Raw genomic sequence first — 20,330 nt, forward strand, 5'->3', positions numbered from 1 at the left:
GCAATGGTGGAAAAACTCAATTTGAAATTTTAGGCGGGATATAAATTTACGCGCCAAAGGAAATGATTCCTCCATGATATATTTTTTATAAAATTTATTGCTGATATATGTTTCCTACTCATTCATATCTTTCTTATTAAGTTTCATTAGTCCTACACTATATTAATACAAACTTAATTAATGGTTTATATCATTTTAAAAAAATGTAATTTTATTTCCGAACCTAACCTATCCGTCAAAGTTATCAAAAGCACGTGTGTAGTTATAGAAATAAAATGACAACAATTACGGAGTTAATTAATTCCTTTGATCATAATTCGAGGGAATATGAAGACTTTTTACAAGATTTGATATGTTTAAATGGGGATATTCCGTTCGATATAGAAGAAGTAAGAATAATCTTATATTCATACTTTATAATTACATTCTTGTACTCATGTTTGGTGATACTTTGACATAAACATATTATTTTCTTATTTAGATACTATATTATGTTTGTATCTTTTTCTGGTTTCAGGTTGATAAAGCACAAAATGTTATTATATCAGCAATAAATACTAATTTGAACCGTTCACATTCTCGGTATAGTGGTTTATTAATATTGGATAAGATTTTACCACAATGTTCAAAAGATGTGCTTTTGAAATACTGTATATTATGGATATCAAAAGCAACTCAAGTGTTAGAAAGCATTCATAGTTCTCCTCAAGAGTTATCTATATCGTGCAAAGTTCTTGGATGCTTAATTGCTCATTCGAAAGAAATTCCAGATATACAGAAACAAGTATCGACCCAGAATGTGAAACAACTTGTTAATGTAATTAATAATTTAAGTTTGGAAAGGAAATGTGGTCCAGTATACTATTTAATTGCCACATTATTACATAAGTATCCAGAAGTTTCTGAACGTTTACAGGTAATGTATCTTTTTCAATGGGGTAACAAGATATTTTTGGAAGGTATTAAGTATTTTGATTCCAGGCAACTATTAAAAAAATTATTCTATTACAAATTGATTCTCCAGAAGAGAATTTAGTTAGTGCTAGTGCAAAATGTTATACTCTGTTAGCAAAAGCAACAGAACGTTCATTTAAATCACCAGCCTCGAAACCTGGCTATACTGCTTGGACATATAATCAAGCACTTATTTGCAATAGTTTACATACCATTATGGATGAATTATTTTCTAATTTAATAGAGTTAGAAAATGTGGACATTTGGGATAAATTGGAGTTACCCAATATATCCCAAGAAAATGTTATTCAATTTTATTTTAAACAAAAACTTAGGTTTTTAAATTTGTGCACTTATTTATCACACATGTTACGGTAAGAAAATAGTGTAGATGTTTATAGGATAAGCTAAAAGGTCTTTTTAAGTACCAACAAATATTGTTATAGGGGATTTGGGAGAAAAAATACAGTATTTCCTCAAGAGATTTTAAAGGTTTTATGTAGAGGACTAGCAATTCAACCTTCAAACTTAAAAAACCAAACCTCTGTTCAACAACAAATGTTGTATCTTCTTTTACCACACTTACATATTGCGTTACTCAATGTCTTAGAAGCATTAATTAGCGGGTAAAAATTTAAGTAAATGAAAATAATGACTAAAACGTATTTCACATTTCTCAATTTAAAATATTCAGATTTAAGGAACAATTAGTACCATTTGGATCAAGAATATTAGAACTGTTTCTTCAAACTCTGCAATGGACAGAAACAGTTCTAGAAGATCAGATAACAATTAGTGGCAATAAACCATTTAGGAATGTAAGGATAAGTGTTTATAAATGTCTCAACTCTTGGTTGATGCACACTAACGCTCTATCAGGCATAGAAACAGTTTCAGACGAATATCTTCCTTCTATATTAAGAGATGTAGTGCCAGAAAAAAATCGTGTTTTATTAACAGTAAGTTGGGAAATCGAGTTTTAATAGAACATAACATTAATATTTCATGAAATATATATTAATGTTATACAGATTCAACGAAATCATAATTTATCTAAAAGAGCATTAAAACGTTTGCGAGACAGTCAGTACGAAAAAAGTACACATTTGGGTAACAAAACAGCCTCTGGTAAAGAACATAGTTTAGACACAGATATATGTGAGGCTGCTCTCAATGTATTACAAAATATATTCTTCAATAGTGGGACTCTTTTAAAGCAAACATTTTTCAAGGTAAACTTTTTCCAGAACTTAGATGTATTCAATTAGTACTCAACAAATTTCAACAATGTTAATACTTCTTTCAGACTATACAAAATACTGCAATACCCCTCTTATATGATTGTTACCTAAACTCTTCAGATGAACATTTTTATAAACAACATCCTCAATGTCGTTTGTTATTACTAAGGGTTTTGAGAGCTTTACAAATGAATCCGCACTCTTTACTACCCTTACCTACGCAATATTCTTTAGAAATATTTGAAATGGCTTTAAATGATAGTAATTTACACATTACTCAAGAAGCTAAAGTAGCATTAGCAGAAATTGAAAAAATCGTGCATCCTCATGCTCCATCGATACAATTGACTCAAGTAGAGTAAGTAAAAAAAGAATCTACAAATATCTATTTAAAAACATTAATATTAAATATTTTTTTTTTTATTTTTAAGAACTATTGAGAAAGAATTTATTGCTGATCCACCTGTACAAGAACATAATGAAACAATAGAGACTGATACTGTAAACACTGCAGAAGATACAGAACCATCATCGAATAAAAAATTAAAAGTAATAGACTCACATGTTGAACAGATTGACGAATCTGTTGTTAAAAATGTAACTGAAGATGAGGTACAAGTTGAAGAAACAAATGAAAATTCTTTAGAGAAATTAAATAGTTTGACAGAAACGGAAATGACAGTTGAAGAACAAGAACCAAGTATTGCAGAAAGTGAAACATGTGATAAGTTGAATGATGTTAGTCCGGTAAATGATACAAATGAAACTGAAGAAACAGTACCACCTGTTCAAGTGACTGAAGAAAATGAAAGTAATAATACTGAAGTTATGGACACAACAGAAGAACCTGATCATAATTTGGAAGTCGCTGAAGTATCAAAAGCAAGTGAGGAACATTTACCACAAGAAAAAGAAAAGGAAGAAGAAGAAATATTACAACTGTTTCAGGATGTACCGAAAGATGATTAATTACTTTTATTTAATACAATTTTAATATAAAACAAACATGTTATCTTATTGTCCAGTATTTTATATCTTGTTACCACATAAGTGATCTATGTGGTCCGTGTCGCATACTTCGAAATATATGACCACTTTTTGTATTTTTGGGGGAAATATTGATACCCGTGGGTATTGGGTTATTAATTGGAATAGTATAATTAGGTATAACTTCTGGAACTTTTTCCTTCAACGTTTGAACAGGATTTTTAATGGTGTTTTGAGCTGTTTGTTTACCGTAATTTATAACGTCTAAGGTAGTTTTAAAGTAATTACAAGTAGATGATTGTAGTCGTTGTGCGAGACCTGTCCATAACCCTATTTCACAGAACCTGAAGTAATTGATAAAATGAATGTTTTTTATAACTTAATTGTTAAGTATATGTAAAACTATTATAACTACAATCACCTGAATTGTTGCATGAGCCGAGGGGTTGAGGTAATACTGATAAATGGATTGGTATCGCTAGAAAAAGTTGGTGTTAAATTCGAAAGTAAATCATCTTCAGCCGGAAGAGGTATATTCGGCTTTCCATTTCTGGCAAATTCAGCAATCATGTCAGTAAAGACTTCTTCCACGCGTTTATCTTCTTCGTCCGATTCATCAAAATTTGGTACCGTTCCTCCAGTAATAGTATTACGTTGGAAAATATATCCAAGGTCATCGCCGTGACTCGTAATAGCTGCAAAGAATTGTACTTACTATTCTAATTATAAATTAGCAAACTCTATCATACCATCTGCAGCGTGTCTCGCATTCGCTATAGGACATCCCCGTAAAAAGTCTCTCCCATAATTTCGTTTCCCATTGTGATCAAAACTGTACAAAAAGGCGTCAGACTTCTTGGCCCAATGCTCAACAGTCAAAAACGCAGGAACATTAAATAAAGAATCTCCCATAGCTTCCGCTATTTTAGAAACACTATCAGAAACATCTCCCACATTAAAAATATTCAAATATTTGCTAAAGGCTTCCGGCACAAAGTTCGTCTTGTTCCCAAAATTTGGTACAGCGTTTTGTAAAGTTGGTATAAGATATTCGTTCAGAAAGTTTGGATTAGATCGTAATCTATCTTGAATTATATTTCTGTAATCTCCCAAGATTGCTCCTCCTACTTCGTTGTTCATAACACCAGTCAGTAGTGGAATCTTTGGTAAATCTCCAAATTGTAAAGAGTTCTCTGGAGTATCGATGTTCATGTTGGGAAGAAATCTTTAACAAAAACAAGTCAGAGTTATCTCAATATTTCTTCAACACCGTCCACGGCGATATAACGAGAGTTAACTGTACAGATTGTACCTCCCATCGTCGCGACCCTCGATAACAGGACCAGGACCCAATATATTCGATAACCCAGAAACAAAATCTCGAACACCTACGCGAATCGCTTCCAAACTGGAATCAGCCTCAATTAGTTTATCAACTGATATCTCTCGAAGGCAACGGACCATTTCGACTGCATTATTCGTTGGACACCCATTTTGCGAAGCTATAAACTGAGCAGTTGTTTGAGGATCTTTGTCAATTGCGAAGTGAGATAAAATTGAACCTGACATAGCAATCAAACCGCTGAAAGTGCCTACAAATTAGTAATACTTTCTGTCTGAATTTCATCTCAATGACCTTTCATTTCTTTATGACCTCGATGTTGTATTTTATTTACCTCTCATGAAATTAGACAGTGCAAGCATGAAAGCAGCACTGGCCCCTGTACCATGACCAAACGCGACAATTTTCGTTGGATCACCGCCAAAAAATTGAATGTAATCCTTCACCCACCTGACCGCCAATATCATGTCAAATATTCCATTGTTACCCGGTAATTCGTGCGTACCGTTACTCAAAAATCCTACGAATAATTACGTTACAATATTTATTAAAAAAATTTATTTTATTTAAAAAAATATATTTTATTTACCGAGTGTACCCAATCTGTACTGAATCGAAACAACCACAACTCTTTTTCTGATTATGTTCCTCATCTCATATTGGCAAGCAGAGCCTCTTCTGAAACCGCCTCCATGAATCCAAATCAATACCGGATATCCTTCACTGGTATCCGAAAGCATAGGTGTGAAGACATTCAAGAAAAGACAATCTTCACTTCCTACGATACCTTTGCCATTTGGATTTGGCTGAGGACACGGAGGACCCCATTTTGTTGCGTTAATATCGCCTTCTAAGTACAAAGGCGCGGGTCTCTGGAAATAATTTTTTTCTGTTAAATGTATTCCAGAAAACTGAATTTCAGATAATGGTATCGTACAGGATGTGCTAACTGATAAATTGATGAGCACTTCCTATATTAATTTAGTATTTTAATGTATTGTTAAATATTCTGTGTAAATAAGAATTATTGTTACTTACTTGAAATCTGTATGAACCCACTGGAGGTTGTCCATATCGAATCCCACGAAAGACATAGAATCCTTTGTTCGGATCTCGAGAACCGAAAACACGCGCTTGTCGATTGTTGCGTGTCACGTAAACCACAGGATCATCGATCGGAGGTTGTGCAGCTGCTCTGCCACCAACAATTCTTTTCTGTCTTTTTAAATTATGCGACTCGACTAGCACTGCACATAAAACAATAATTAAAATATAGCTACGTGTGTTCATTTTGAACGCTTGTACTAAAATAATCAGCTAGCTAGCTTCCTTCGTTAATATAGCTATTGATAATGAGCTCAAACAGGAAAACTATGAACACAAACCTTAAAATTAATATTTTTAATTTTACTATTTTAGTTATTTTATAATATCTTTAATATTTATATGAATTTAATAATTTTTTATTATGATTATTATAACAAAATTACATAACGTTTTCGTGTATGCATTACACGTTTTCAAAATTAAATGTTTTGGCGCGCAGACCAGTGCACAGTGCAGCCAATTTAAATTTCACATGTAGGAGCGACTTCCGCTATTGCCTTCCTCTATTCGGTATCGGTTCACTTGGTACGTGACCCATGATTACGTTCGCTTTAAAATCGTGTTATATTTGTAAAAATAAAATGCATCTAACGATATGTAGTTGCAAATAGATTAAGTTTAATTGTTTTGTATATATTTTCATAAATATTTTAGTGTTTATAAAAGAAATTGTGTTATAATTCTGCTTTCTCTTTTTGAGGTTATGTTTTCGGAAGCAACAACTCATACTGTCACGTTTTGGAACGTGTTCAGTGTTGCTGTAATAAACAATTTAGTATTATAAACGTTTTTTGTGCAGGTTTTAAACCATGGGTCGAGTAATTCGTGCTCAGCGTAAAGGTGCTGGGTCTGTCTTCAGATCCCATACGAAAAGGAGAAAGGGAGCACCCAAACTTCGTTCGTTGGACTTCTCTGAAAGGCATGGTTACATTAAAGGAGTTGTAAAGGTTTGTGTGGCTAATTAAAATCTATTATAAATGTTTGTCTTTGTTATTATACAATAGTGGAATATGTATATGATGATTTAGTGTATCACCTACTCCTGAAGTGGAAATGAAGAATAATCACTAGAGGCTCTTTCTGAGGACTTTCTGTCCCTCATTTGTAACATATCTGTTTTAGATAATTTGTTTAAAAGTATATTATGTTTATAGGATATTATTCATGATCCTGGTCGTGGAGCACCCTTAGCTATGGTACATTTTCGTGACCCGTACAAATTCAAGACACGTAAAGAATTATTTATTGCACCTGAGGGAATGTACACTGGACAATTTCTCTACTGTGGAAAGAAAGGTAAATATATCTTAGTAAACAAGTTGTTATGTTCATATTACATAACATGTATAGATAAATAATGTATAACATTTTGTTATAGCAAATCTTCAAATTGGAAATGTGATGCCCGTTGGTCAAATGCCTGAGGGTACCATTGTTTGTAACTTGGAAGAAAAAACTGGTGACAGAGGTAGATTAGCTAGAGCCTCAGGAAACTATGCCACAGTTATAGCCCACAACCCAGACACAAAGAAAACCAGGGTAAAATTACCATCTGGTGCAAAGAAAGTAATTCCATCCAACAACAGGGCCATGGTTGGTATTGTTGCTGGTGGTGGACGTATTGACAAACCAATTCTTAAAGCTGGTCGTGCTTATCACAAATACAAGGCAAAGAGGAATTGCTGGCCTAAGGTACAGTACTTAATGATACATATAAAATTGAACTATGAGGAAATACTTTCTAATGATGGTTTAAGACATTTGAAACCTGAATAAGATGTGTGGAAAATTTTTAACTGAAGGACTTTAAAGTTTCTTTTATATTAGTTCGTATTTGTTAGGTATTTGATTGAAACAATTCTTTTTCTTTTCAGGTTCGTGGTGTTGCTATGAACCCTGTGGAGCATCCTCACGGTGGTGGTAACCATCAACACATTGGTAAAGCTTCCACGGTTAAACGTGGAACTAGCGCTGGTCGTAAGATCGGTCTTATTGCTGCTCGTCGTACCGGAAGAATCAGAGGAGGCAAAACAGACACAAAGAAAGACGATTAGATTGATCACTGATTAAATTTTTGAACTTATAAAATAAAACATTTAAAAACGACCATATTGTTGTTCATATATCTTTTATTATTAATTTTGATACACTCTCAAATTTACTACCCTTTAAATATATCTAAATATCCTCTAAATCAAATGTTCGAATCTACAAATTCGTTAAATACTGCATGAAAAGAGTTCTATGTATTCAAGAGGCTATAGTTCTATCCGTGGCAATATAACGAAAGTCTACTGTATAGTACTCATTTCGCAAGCGCAGTTGCCCGTTACTGTATACAATAGTAGAGTCTGAATTTAGTTTAGCAATTTGCTCTGAAACATGGATATTGTCAATATCTCGAGCAAGCGTACCAACAGACAGTAAATTGAAAAAGTAACACGAACGTGTTCACGAACTTTATTTCAATACCATGCGCAAGCTATAAATTCGTTTGAAAATTTAATACGTAAGTGTAATAAGAATGGTAAACGATCGGAAAATTATCGAACAGTGCGTGCTCCTTTAGTTTTCTTAATTTCCGGCGGATATCAGTCGACAGCCATCTTGCTAGCAATATTTCGGCGCTCGGCCATTTTTGTTGCGTCGACGTCAAGTGTGGCCAGAGGCCTTTCATAGTAGCCAGTCTTCGAATTTCCTTTGTATCGAAGTAACGACAGGCAGAAACTGTAATTTTAACTGTTTCACATAAGTCGACAAGTTTCGTTCGTAGATCAGCGAGGAACGATAAGAGAGAACGAAGGAGCGAACAATTGAAATTTTTTGCTTAGTGGTTGTCTAGGCGAGAAACAGCTAAAAAGCTTCTGAGGCAGAGCCACGAAAAATACGTACCGAGGCGGAGTAATATGAGTAATGCAGCCAACCAGAATGGATCAGGTCTAGAGCAGCAGGTAAAAAAAAGATGAAACGTTTTACATATTTGTTACAACGGTAGTTTCGAACTACGTCTTCCGTTTTTATCCGTTTTACCTAAATCTTTTATTACTCAATAGTGTTGCCGAGATTCGACTTTTTACAATCATTTTCAAGAGTGCGTAAGTTATATTTTATAACCTGTACCGTTACGAGTCATTTGATTCAGCGTCTTTTTCCTAAAATCAAGAAATTTTATAGACCAGGTCATCACTAGGTTCGTTTGTGACGTACAGCTTTGTAATGGCGGCAACCAATTCCGGGAACAGCATACCTCGTGCCATGACGTATTCATGTATTATTTTTTCATCGTGCTTAAATTTCTATCATTAGATGAATTATTCAGAAAACATATGCTTTTTGTATATAATCTCATTTATTGATAATAAATTAACTGCATATTTCCATGTGCTTAACTTACAGTTTCATAATTATGATTTTCCATATATAGGCAATGTGTTTTTTTCTATATGATGTTCATATTTTGATGTTGTAATAACAGTGAGTTTAAATAGTTCTGTTTTCTGTTTCAGTTAGCTGGTCTGGACTTGCAGGGCTCCCGCCAACCAAGTGGGGGTCGCTACGTACCACCGCACCTGCGAAACAAATCTGGAAGTTAGTATTAAACTACAATATATTCAGTTCGTTGGAGAATTCTGTCTTATAACCATTAAACTTTCTTACTCTTTGTAATATGAACAGTCTATAACATAAGCAATGAATACCGTGTAACGTATTTGCTGTAGGTTTGTGTTATATAGAACAGCAATATTATATTCAATTAATATATCAAAAATGACACTTGAGCAAGTGTGTCAGTTAATGAGATCTATCTATGCCAGCGTATTCTTTGTAAGTTCTAAAATTCATACATGAATGTTCATATTACATATCACATTAGTGAGTATGAACTGTATATATCATACGTATCAGCAGAACTTTCCAGCAGATTTGCAATAATACATTAATTACTTTGAAATTGCATTTGAAAGTATTTAGGTTATGAGGTCAATAGACATGTTTGATAAGTTGAATTATTAATTGTTTATAGGTAACACACCTTCAGGTGGAGAACATCATTCTTCTTCCAACTCGAGACCATTTTCTGACAGGGACAGAGGTGGAGAGCGTGATCGTGAAAGGGAGAGAGAAAGAGATCGCGACAGGGGTAGAGGAGGTGGTGGCGGCGGCGGCGGCGGTGGTGGTTCAGCTTATAGAGACGCACGAACCTCCCGCGATGTCGATTTTGGGAACTTTGGAAACTTCGGTGGACGCAGTAGACGTACTCCTACTCAAGAGAATGGACGAGACTTTAGATATCCCAATTCCGATCGAGAACGGGATCGCCCGGTTAGCTCCGGAAATGATCGTTGGCAAGAACCTAGAAATGAGCGCTGGCAAGAAAGTAGAAACGATCACAGAATGGGGAGCAGCGGCGGTAGATGGAAGGACGATAGGGAAGGAGGCAGAAGAAACTCTGAAATTGATTGGACAATTCCCACTACCAGAGATGAACGACTGGAGGTGGAGTTATTCGGTACTGGCAATACTGGCATTAACTTTAGTAAATATGAGGATATCCCAGTTGAGGCTACTGGAGATAATATACCTCCTCACATCACATCTGTAAGTTTCAAAATAAATCACGACTATACGGACTTGAACAGTCAAGCTTCACCACCATATTCTATAAGAAAAAATGCAGTATACATATACATCTACAAATGTTTATTATTACTGAAATGTTCACTCTATTTATAGAGTACTTATATACTGTTGAAGTTTGACTGTGTAGATTTTAAAACATCCTGTGTACAATTTATTTTTCTTTCTTGCAGTTTGACGAAGTTAAGCTGACGGAGATAATAAAGAATAGCATTACTCTGGCTGGTTATGATAAACCAACACCAGTACAGAAATACGCGATACCGATCATTATCGGACGCCGTGATGTTATGGCCTGTGCCCAAACAGGGTCCGGTAAAACAGCGGCCTTTTTAGTGCCAATATTGAATCAGATTTATGAAAGTGGGCCGCGTCCACCGCCAGTACATGGCACTTCTTCTGGCAAGCGTAAACAATATCCGTTAGGTCTAGTATTAGCACCTACAAGAGAGCTTGCCACACAAATATATGACGAAGCACGGAAATTCGCGTACAGATCGCGTATGCGTCCTGCTGTTGTCTATGGTGGTTCAAACATTGTAGATCAAATGCGAGAATTAGACCGTGGCTGCCATCTTCTCGTAGCGACACCTGGACGTCTCGTAGATATGCTGGGACGTGGTAAAATTGGGTTACATAACTGCCGGTGAGTATTAAATTTTATAACCGATACAGCCATTGATTTAAGCTAAATACTGAGGTTATTTTCTTTCTTAGATTCTTAGTTTTGGATGAAGCAGATCGTATGTTGGATATGGGTTTCGAACCACAGATAAGACGTATAGTCCAAGAAGATACTATGCCTCCTACCGGAGAGAGACAGACTCTAATGTTTTCAGCCACGTTCCCGAAAGAAATTCAGATGCTGGCAAGAGACTTCTTGAGTAATTATATCTTTTTAGCTGTGGGCCGTGTTGGTTCTACATCTGAAAATATAACTCAGAAGATTGTATGGGTGGAAGAACAAGATAAGCGTTCTTATTTGCTTGATCTTCTTCAGGCCAGCAACTTCTCAGATCCTTGTAAGTTGTAGAAATTTAAATCGATACACAGTGGAATCTTGCTATGCGACCTTTAACTTAATTATTTAAAATTTCAGCGGCTGAATCATTAACATTAGTGTTTGTGGAAACGAAAAAAGGCGCGGATATGTTAGAAGAATATTTACATCAGATGGGCTATCCGGTTACCAGTATTCATGGTGACCGAACACAACGTGAACGAGAAGACGCTTTACGCCGTTTCCGTGCTGGTAAGGCACCAATACTTGTTGCGACTGCTGTAGCTGCCCGTGGACTTGATATTCCACATGTAAAACATGTGATAAACTTCGACTTACCGGGAGATGTGGAAGAATATGTTCACCGGATTGGTCGTACTGGCCGTATGGGAAATTTAGGTCTGTTCTCAGTCTTATGTTTATTTGCAGTGAATTATCACATTTTTTTTAACAGTAATAATATAATTTAATTTTTACAATAGGTCTAGCAACATCATTTTTCAATAATAAAAATTCTAACTTGGTGCGCGATTTGGTATCTCTCTTGCTCGAAGCCAATCAAGAACTTCCACATTGGTTGGATGAGATGTTCGCCGAAGCAAGATATTCTGGAGGTGGATCTCGAAGAGCTGGTAGTACTAAAAGCCGATTTAGTGGCGGATTCGGTGCAAGAGATTATCGTCAGCAACCTAGTTCTGGATCGGCTCGCAATAATGGTTCCTCCGGTAGACCTGGTGGTTATGGAGGTGAGTACCGATCAGTGATTGGCAACTATGCGGGTACTGATACGTTAATCTCGCTATATAAACAATGTTCGAAAATATTTACACGCACGAATTGTTCTCTCCTGCAGGAAGTTATGGAAATTATGGAAATAACTATAATTCATCGTACAACTCTAGTAACAACGTTAGCAGTAACGGTCCTGATTGGTGGGGCAAGTAAATCATCACCACCGTCTTTATTTCCACTTTTACTACTATACACATAAATTCAAATATATGTAAGAAAGACACGTACGACATACACATGGTGTAACAACACGCACGTACTTTTGCGCGCGTAATAACGTATACACAACAACAACAAAAAAAGACAACAGTTATCACGTATAAACACATCACGTTCTCTAACTGCCTGTGCACTACAATTTTCAAACTAAAGAAAAACCAATTAATTGTGTTTATTCAATTCCATAAATACTTTTATTCGTGTGCGACGAGACATGATTGACAAATCCTAAGTGCAATTCCATCGTTAGAACATCAGCAAACGGGAAATCACGTGTAAAATAATGATCTCATTTCATGGGAAAGCCCCAAGAGACAGTAGGGATTTGTCAGCTACTATAGATAACGATATAAGATCCATCCAAAGTTTCGTTGCCGTGCGTGTTGAAGAACACAAGTAGTATAATCACTAAATGAAAACAAGTCGAGCAATCGTTTAATGTCTAGATAGGACATTCGAACGACACGACAACATAGTAGGTGGAGAAACTTAGTGAAATTTTTTAGAACTCCTGTCGAGACTATGAAGCTTTATCGCGGCTTCATTATTTCAATTTTTTGAAGGACGTGGTGGGCGTATCTACGAGAATCATGGCGTCTAGGTATCCAGTAATCATAGAGCTTTAAATGCACAAGTGCTTTATTATTCTTGCCTCAATGGCCAGTAACTTGTGTAGTTTCATTTGAATTAATGGCGCTGTTTCTTTCCTTCTTTTTTTTTTAAATAAACATATATATATGTATATACATAAACACGCATTTGTATATATATACATATATATATACGCACATATATTTGACTAGGCGCCCCGGATACGCCATATCGCCATCGCCATAGATTTTCATGACGATTCCTGTTTTAAATTTACTATAGTCCAGCGACGAATGGTACTTTGTTGTTTTGCCGTCCCCAGACACAGACGACATTGCGCCGGCGATATCATGGTTTAATCGACTAAACTTTGGCAAAATTTCCAGTAGTCGAGAGCTTTGATATTACGAGAAGGATAACGACACAGGCTGCGTCTTTAGAATACTTTTAGAAATCTCGTTTGTATACTTCGCTTCGCGAGAGAACTATAGTAATCGCATGTCGACGCTGAGTTCAGAATTCAGAACAGAAATATATTAATAACGGAAAGAAGTAATTACATAAGGATTCCGAATTTTTGACATTATGGTGGGACAAAAATTCGGAACGATTCGCATACTTCAGCCGCATATTTGCAAAAATTTATTGCACCAGTATACGCGTGTATGATAATATTGCACAAGTATTTTGACTGTACAGGCATTAATGTATGAACTTCTGTACTATGCAGGTCATGTGTGCGCAAGTGTACTTGAACGTGAATAAAAGCACAGATATGTGTAAGAAACAAAAGAACCTTACACAGACATTCTTCAAGTATACTTGTGACGTATGAAGACCACATGGCCGTGAAGATTAGTTCAATAAATTTGTGCAAGTATACCGCTCAAGTGACTTACGATATGCGCGCTCAGTATCGCAAACGTTGGAGCGCATGCGCGTTACCTTTGGCTACGGAGTGTGTTAGAACCAATCAGAGTAGACGTGCGTAGTAAACATGCGCAGTAGAACGAAAATTCTTCGTTTGGCTCTATGATTCTCTCGTGATGTGAAGAATATTTCTGTCACGTCCTGTTAACGATAAGTACGTTTTCAAAGATTGAATGCTGTAAACTTATTGCTTGTAACTCTTTAATTTGAAAGGATTATTTTATTTAAAACTTTGATGATTGTATTTAGAGTAGGCTGGAACGTTTTCAGCGAATGTCAGGTACGGTGGTACCTGAGTTTTAATGTACTCTAATTAGAATTTCTAAACGTAACGAAGACGTTGTCCTGTAACAGTATGGTGCGTTATAAAAAGAAACCTTAAGATTGCAATACTGGATGCGAGTGCTCGAGAACGAAAGCTTACATTTAAAAAACGGGTAAACAAAGAAACAAAAATACGGTTGCAGTTACAGAGGGGAACTTCAAAAAAAGGAGAGCAACGATACTAACATCGTTAGTTCGCTCAACTTTACCAGGGGGAATAAAAGCAAACTATACAAAAACAAAGCAAGCCCTTTGAAATAAGGAAGCATTAAGGACGCACTCATATTTTATAACTGTATTTATCAGTACGATAACGCTACATATAATAAATATATGCACGCGTGTATGCATACATATCTGGTTACGTATGTATGCATGCACGCCACGTGATATTCGTAAAATACATAAACGTTAAAATAATTGAAAAACGACTGTGATATCGAACGATCTTGTGACATTCAATTTCCATGCGAATTGATAAATGAACAATTTAACGAGATACAAAATGTTAAATGTACGAATTAAACGGTATTGAATGTCAGGAATGCGTCAAACTCGAGTTTGTTTGAGCCGGGAACGGGAATATTAAAAGTCGTTAAAAGTAATAACATCAAACAATAACGTGGCTGTTGTCCGATCGGGGAGGGCTGAACGCTAGCTCTTAACACGGTCCTGAAAACACGTTTTTTGGGGCATTGTTTCTACTTAAAAGAAAAAAAAAAAAAGAAAAAGAAACGGATAAATAAATAAATAAAAAATGCGCATTAAACGATAGATGATAACGACAAAACGCGTCATTACTGGTTGATGATGTTGGTAGGGCTTTATAGAATGTCGATATCTTTTCGTGCAAAGAAAGAAAGAAGAAAAAGAAAAGAAACGAAACGAAAAAAAAAAAGAAAATGTCGGATTCTTACCTAATCTATGCGAGAAAAAGTACAAATTCAACTTTTTGCGTGACAACTGACAGGATTTTTACACATGTCATACTTATACCTGTTATATTAATAGATTTATAGTGCAATCGCGTGCGTGAATCGTATGCCGTGTGACCGTGGACCAAGGGTGTGAATGGCCCCCTCGTCCGAGGGGGAAAAATAATTAATTTCAACTAGAACTTTCAGATAGCGTTAACGAATAATAATTGTTGGCTTCCGACTATATATGGTGCGTGTGATTTCGAATTCTAATATGATTTCTTTCGAATCGTCGAGTCCGTTATGTCCACTCGGAGGCCCTGCCAAGAACATTACAAAACAAACATAACCTACAACGAAAAGTGATTCGACCACTTTTCCGTTCTATAAATATAGTGTACAATTTTTACTTACGGCACAATTTAATCGTTCAGTTCGAACCTTAGTCTGTTAAGAGGATAAAATAGGTCATTGCCGTAATACTGTTACTACTACTACCGCTACTAGTGCTACTACTACTACTATTAATTATTACTACTACTAGTACCACTCTTATTTGTTATTATTTACTTGAGTCCTTTTTTTTTCGAACAATGTATCTCCTAGGTGGTACTGTATATTATACGCGCAAAATTGCGTTGCGTTATTTTATTATAATAGGAAAAAAGAATCAGGTGACTTTTGGACATTATTATCCCGAATTTTATATTTTCGTTTTTTCTTTTTTTTTTTTTTATTTTTCATTCGCTTCGGTCACGGAAGTCAGCCGTTATTTTTCTGCCGGGATGGTTCCGTGTTAAGTACGCGTATTTTTGACAAAATTCCGGATTCTATTGTCCAATCGTTCACTCAGGCAACGAATACATATGACGCGTCAGTGTAAGTTATTAGTCTTTGTGCAGTTGGAAGTAAATGCGTTCATTTACGAGTAACGTGGTGGACAGAGATTATGCAGTTAACAACTATACGCGAAAGTATTTTCATACTTATTTCTCTTCTAGTTATAAATATTTTTATACGTGACAGCGTTGGTCGTCAAACAATCGCGATATCATTGATTACATGTTTATTTTATTTTTAACACGTTCAATGCCGTGGACACCGGTGAACCGTCTAGATTAAGTGTAATTGACAAAATTAAAATTCCAGATTGCATGAATACAGTAGATTAGTTACATTGAAATTTCCATTCTTTCGTGTATAAATAATGTAGCATAAAATTTAGAAAACGAGGCGAGGCTTCTCGCGTAGGAATTCCAATATGGCGTTAAATTAAAAAAATGCTCATACGAATCGTACTATGCGCGGCATTTAACGTGTTAACGATCGTATTCGTTTCATATATAAAAATAAAAGTAAAATAAAAATTGACAAATATTTTTGTGCGATAGTCAAATGTCCACCGTTTCGTAACTTGTACACGTGTAAATTCTTCGAGTACGTGGTATTATGATTTAGAGCGTAAATTAGCGTCTTTAGGAAAACGAAGGGAAAAAAGAAAAGTAATGTAATAAACGACACTATTTATTAAGTATTTATTTTTTACGTTTAATGCTCTCGAAGAAGAACACAAGGAAAAAAGGACAGTCGTGTATTTGTACAAGTACCTTTTTTTAACGTTATGTTTAGTCCTCTAATGTATATCGGACGAGCAGCCTTAGGAAACATTTGTGGATCTACTCAGAGAGTGAAATGATTAGACAAAGATGAATTAAAAGTGTAGTGCGAAGAAAGAAGAGAAGAGAGGGGCTACGAATAGTAATTCATTGCATATTGTGTAAAAAAAATGATGAAGAAACAAAGGCGTTTGACTGTGACTGCAATCATTATTACGAATGAGAATGCGCAATTACAAAGCACACATACAAGAGAGAGCGAGCGAAAGAGAGAGCGAGAGATATAGATAAACATTTGTAAGCCATATTTATTTTATGTAAGACACGCGACAAGTGTGTCACGAAAATATCTTAGGCACGCGACCACGCCGCCAAACACGACTGCCATCGCGTGCTGTAGATCATAGTTTCATTTTAATTTCTTTCATCTTGTTCATGTTTCAAATATTTTCTGTACGCTGTTCGTGTTGCTCTTTGCGAGAGACAGACAAATTGTACGCGTATCTACTTTGAGCAACGTTTAACCCTTTAGCTGCGATCTTTTTGTAATTACAAACTATGTAATTGGTTGTACAACGGAAGTGTTCCCTAAGGAAAGACCATGTAAACGTTTATTCTGGAAAATTTTATTAAATACGAAAATGTCTCGTGCTGTAAGAGCTTTGCTAGGGAAAATGTAATGATCAACACTTAAAAGTTACCACATCGCACTTCGTACGAGATATTTTAGTACCCTTTTAATGCAGATTGTTTTAAAAACGTAATTTCCAAGGTTCTTTCGAAGGTATTAATTTATGAAAAATCGTTGTAAGTTTTAATCATTAAATGCATAGAATTTTCCTTGATAAACGTTAGAAGATAATTGAGCATGAAGAGTGAAAAAGATTAATGCAGTTATAGTGTCTTTTCGTCTCAGAAAGCCGCTCAGAGAAGCCACTATAATCTTGGTAGCTAAAGGGTTATGAAAAGAATGAAGTTAATACTCGGAGAGGAAAAAAGAGTAACAACAAAGCATTGAATAATCGTATGTGTGTGAGTGTGTGAGTGTGTGTGTGAGGGAGAGACGTGATGGGAAGAGCACACGCGTAGGCTGACAAATTCGAGGGATGGCAAAAAAGAAAAAATGTCTTCTGAACTTTTATGAATGTTATTTCATCGAGAAGCGTCGCTTGTCGTCGAATCGAGAACGCAGACAAAAGTTGTATTTATAACAAAAAAACGAAGGAAAGAGCAAGCCTTTGGTAGGAAGCGCGTACAGCTTCCGGCACGAGTCTCAAATGGCTGTGTTTTACTTTTTCTGCGATGAATGACGCTCGTCGTCGTGTATCATTCACTTGTGTAACTCTAATGATACTGCTATATATCTTACTTCACTGAGATGGCGAGCAAATGGCAAAAAAAAAAGAAAAAAGTGTGAAAGAGGAAAGAAATGGAACGGTGAACGTACCATTCTGTCGGTCTCTTAATTAGTAATTGCACATTTACACGCTACATTAGGTGAACCGAGGAAAAAATAAGCGAGAAAAGTAGGAACAAAATTTCGCAAAACAACTGTACGTCGTACGGCTAATGAAAGAATCAATAAAAATAAAGTGTCTGAAATTTCAATGAGGAAGTCAACTTAAACCTTATAAAGTGTATAATACATAATATATAAATATACATATACATACATAATATGTATACACTTTGTCGTTCATTAGCAATAAGTTAACGATTGCATTATGGGAATCATATATGCATCCTTGTGCTTAGATAAAAAAGCAACATGTGTGTTCTGTGAAGAATGATGTAGAGTGTCAATATTGTTACAAATACCTCATAAGAGACGATGGATCACATATATTATTTAAATGTTTATTCATTCATTTAGTGATTCATTCGTTTATTTATAGTATTATGCAAAGTGACAGGAGAATTCTATAAAATGAGCCGTATAATAAAGAAGGAAAAGATTATGCAGTGTTAGAGTATTTTTCCTTTCACCCTGTATTTTACATTAAAATACAAGATATTTTAAGATATGATACCATTTTAACTCCTTCTCACAAATAATGCATAATCTTTTATACTTTTTAAATTTTTCAATTTTTTATCATTGCTGAATAAATCTATATAATATTATTTTTTATGATTATAAAATATTTGAGTTAGTTTTATTAGTTGTTACCTTCCACCGCTAGATGGCTAGGCATTTTTAGGTCCATTGAAATCTTTTTAATTTTCAAATTTATTGTAAAAGTATTGTTCACTGAAGCTTCAGAAAACCGTAGTGTGCCAATATTGACAAAATTTTGCAAAAGGAGATATCTGTAAAAATTATTTTTGACTTGAAAGGAAATTTTTTGCCGTTCTGTCATTTTCTACATCACCGACGAGATACAGTATAGTGTGGAAATTGTTCTGAACACATAAGAACGCATTTTCGAACCCACAGAATATCTTGCAAGCAGTATAAGATCAATATTAATAAATACATAGTAAATATATAGAATATTAATCAATAAAACCAATATAAATCGAATTTAAAAAAAAAATGGAACAAGTAGCGCCATCTCTCCGGCGAACAGGGTGAACTACACACTTTTGAAACAGGTGGTTCGTTAGTTCCCACATACTGCCACTAGATGGCGCCACGTGTTCCATTTTGAAAAAATTCAAACACTGATTTTATTGGCTTAATAATATACATCAAATTACATCGGTAAGACTAATTAACTTCGAAATGTATATTATAATAAATTAAATTTTTTGTTTCCATACTTCCACACTTGACTAACAGATGGCACAAGCCTCTTTTACAGATAGCGCGCGAAAATTTGAATTTTAAAATACACACAAGAATGGTACTTCAAAAATTCTATCAATTTTTTTAACATAATTATCACTGTTAATATTCAACATTATTTCTTTAACTATGAATGTAAATTTCAATGTAAAATACAACTATAAAAAACTATAATTACTTCTGATGTAATTAGAACACTTTTTTGAACTGTAAAGCACGCAATAAAATAAGTACGCATGTAAAAATGTTATCATTTATCAATTTCAAGAAACGAAGCCTGTTGTAGATTAGGTATAATCCCTGCTGATGGTTGATGACCTCTTTAACTGCCATTTTCCCTAGAGTAACTAGATTTGCCGTTGAGCGTACTCGACCATATCCGACCGCCTCCGACAAAGCGCGAACGTCTCCGAAAAGTTCCGAATTCGAGTAACAATGAACCTAGCCCGGTCTCCCATCGTACGATTAACATTCATTACGGGTGACGTGTACGTGAACGTCACGTAGAGGTTCTATTCTATGGCGGATGACGTGGCGTTCACGTCATGCGTCCTGTTATAAGAAATGTGGCAAGAGGAAAAGAATTTTCCTTGCATTCGCGTTGTATACAAATTAACAGCACGCTGAAGCGCAATTTTCAGAGATCTTTTATAAAACTGCTGCTTTTTGTTCGTTTAAAGGTAAGTTGCAACTATTTTCGTACTCTAAACTGTTTCTTATCGGTTCCTATTCAAATTTTTGATTTAACATGATTTTAAAAGGATATGAAATGTAAAATCGTTGGAAGTTGTTTTCGTTTATATTTACGGATTTCGTGACTGACAATGAGTGTCTGAATTTCTAATTACGAATACATTTGTTCCACTTTTATTAGCATTATACAA

At 35.2% G+C, this 20,330-nt stretch overlaps 4 protein-coding genes and 1 long non-coding RNA gene across 5 annotated transcripts; 3 read left to right on the forward strand and 2 right to left on the reverse strand.

Moving 5' to 3' along the window:
- The first annotated feature begins 121 nt into the window (after positions 1-121).
- LOC100883871 (proline-, glutamic acid- and leucine-rich protein 1) lies at positions 122-3,200 on the forward strand. Its single transcript, XM_012283109.2, has 8 exons — positions 122-389; positions 518-916; positions 982-1,328; positions 1,401-1,580; positions 1,649-1,913; positions 1,986-2,186; positions 2,261-2,553; positions 2,627-3,200. The coding sequence occupies exons 1-8, from the start codon at positions 276-278 to the stop codon at positions 3,162-3,164; spliced, it is 2,337 nt and encodes a 778-aa protein (XP_012138499.1). The 5' UTR covers positions 122-275; the 3' UTR covers positions 3,165-3,200.
- Positions 3,138-5,888, reverse strand: LOC100883758 (carboxylesterase 1E). The gene is made up of 7 exons (XM_003699455.3): positions 5,563-5,888; positions 5,114-5,396; positions 4,859-5,044; positions 4,495-4,774; positions 3,932-4,407; positions 3,604-3,877; positions 3,138-3,526 (listed from the first exon to the last, which is right to left on the reverse strand). Exons 1-7 carry the CDS (start codon positions 5,812-5,814, stop codon positions 3,235-3,237), a joined length of 2,043 nt encoding a protein of 680 aa, XP_003699503.1. The 5' UTR covers positions 5,815-5,888; the 3' UTR covers positions 3,138-3,234.
- A 164-nt stretch (positions 5,889-6,052) lies between these two features.
- Positions 6,053-7,737, forward strand: RpL8 (ribosomal protein L8). Its single transcript, XM_003699451.3, has 5 exons — positions 6,053-6,156; positions 6,431-6,578; positions 6,786-6,927; positions 7,010-7,323; positions 7,506-7,737. The coding sequence occupies exons 2-5, from the start codon at positions 6,441-6,443 to the stop codon at positions 7,683-7,685; spliced, it is 774 nt and encodes a 257-aa protein (XP_003699499.1). The 5' UTR covers positions 6,053-6,156; positions 6,431-6,440; the 3' UTR covers positions 7,686-7,737.
- Positions 7,738-8,028: 291 nt separating this feature from the next.
- On the forward strand, positions 8,029-18,616 carry bel (ATP-dependent RNA helicase bel). Its single transcript, XM_076528879.1, has 8 exons — positions 8,029-8,582; positions 9,138-9,219; positions 9,656-10,230; positions 10,443-10,915; positions 10,987-11,291; positions 11,369-11,668; positions 11,752-12,015; positions 12,123-18,616. Exons 1-8 carry the CDS (start codon positions 8,538-8,540, stop codon positions 12,212-12,214), a joined length of 2,136 nt encoding a protein of 711 aa, XP_076384994.1. The 5' UTR covers positions 8,029-8,537; the 3' UTR covers positions 12,215-18,616.
- LOC143263963 (uncharacterized) lies at positions 8,267-9,141 on the reverse strand. Its single transcript, XR_013037249.1, has 2 exons — positions 9,026-9,141; positions 8,267-8,927 (listed from the first exon to the last, which is right to left on the reverse strand). It is a non-coding gene; the product is annotated as an uncharacterized LOC143263963 (long non-coding RNA).
- Positions 18,617-20,330: the final 1,714 nt, after the last annotated feature.

The sequence above is a fragment of the Megachile rotundata genome, chromosome 2, assembly GCF_050947335.1.
Source record: "Megachile rotundata isolate GNS110a chromosome 2, iyMegRotu1, whole genome shotgun sequence".
Taxonomy (NCBI): Eukaryota; Metazoa; Arthropoda; class Insecta; order Hymenoptera; family Megachilidae; genus Megachile; species Megachile rotundata.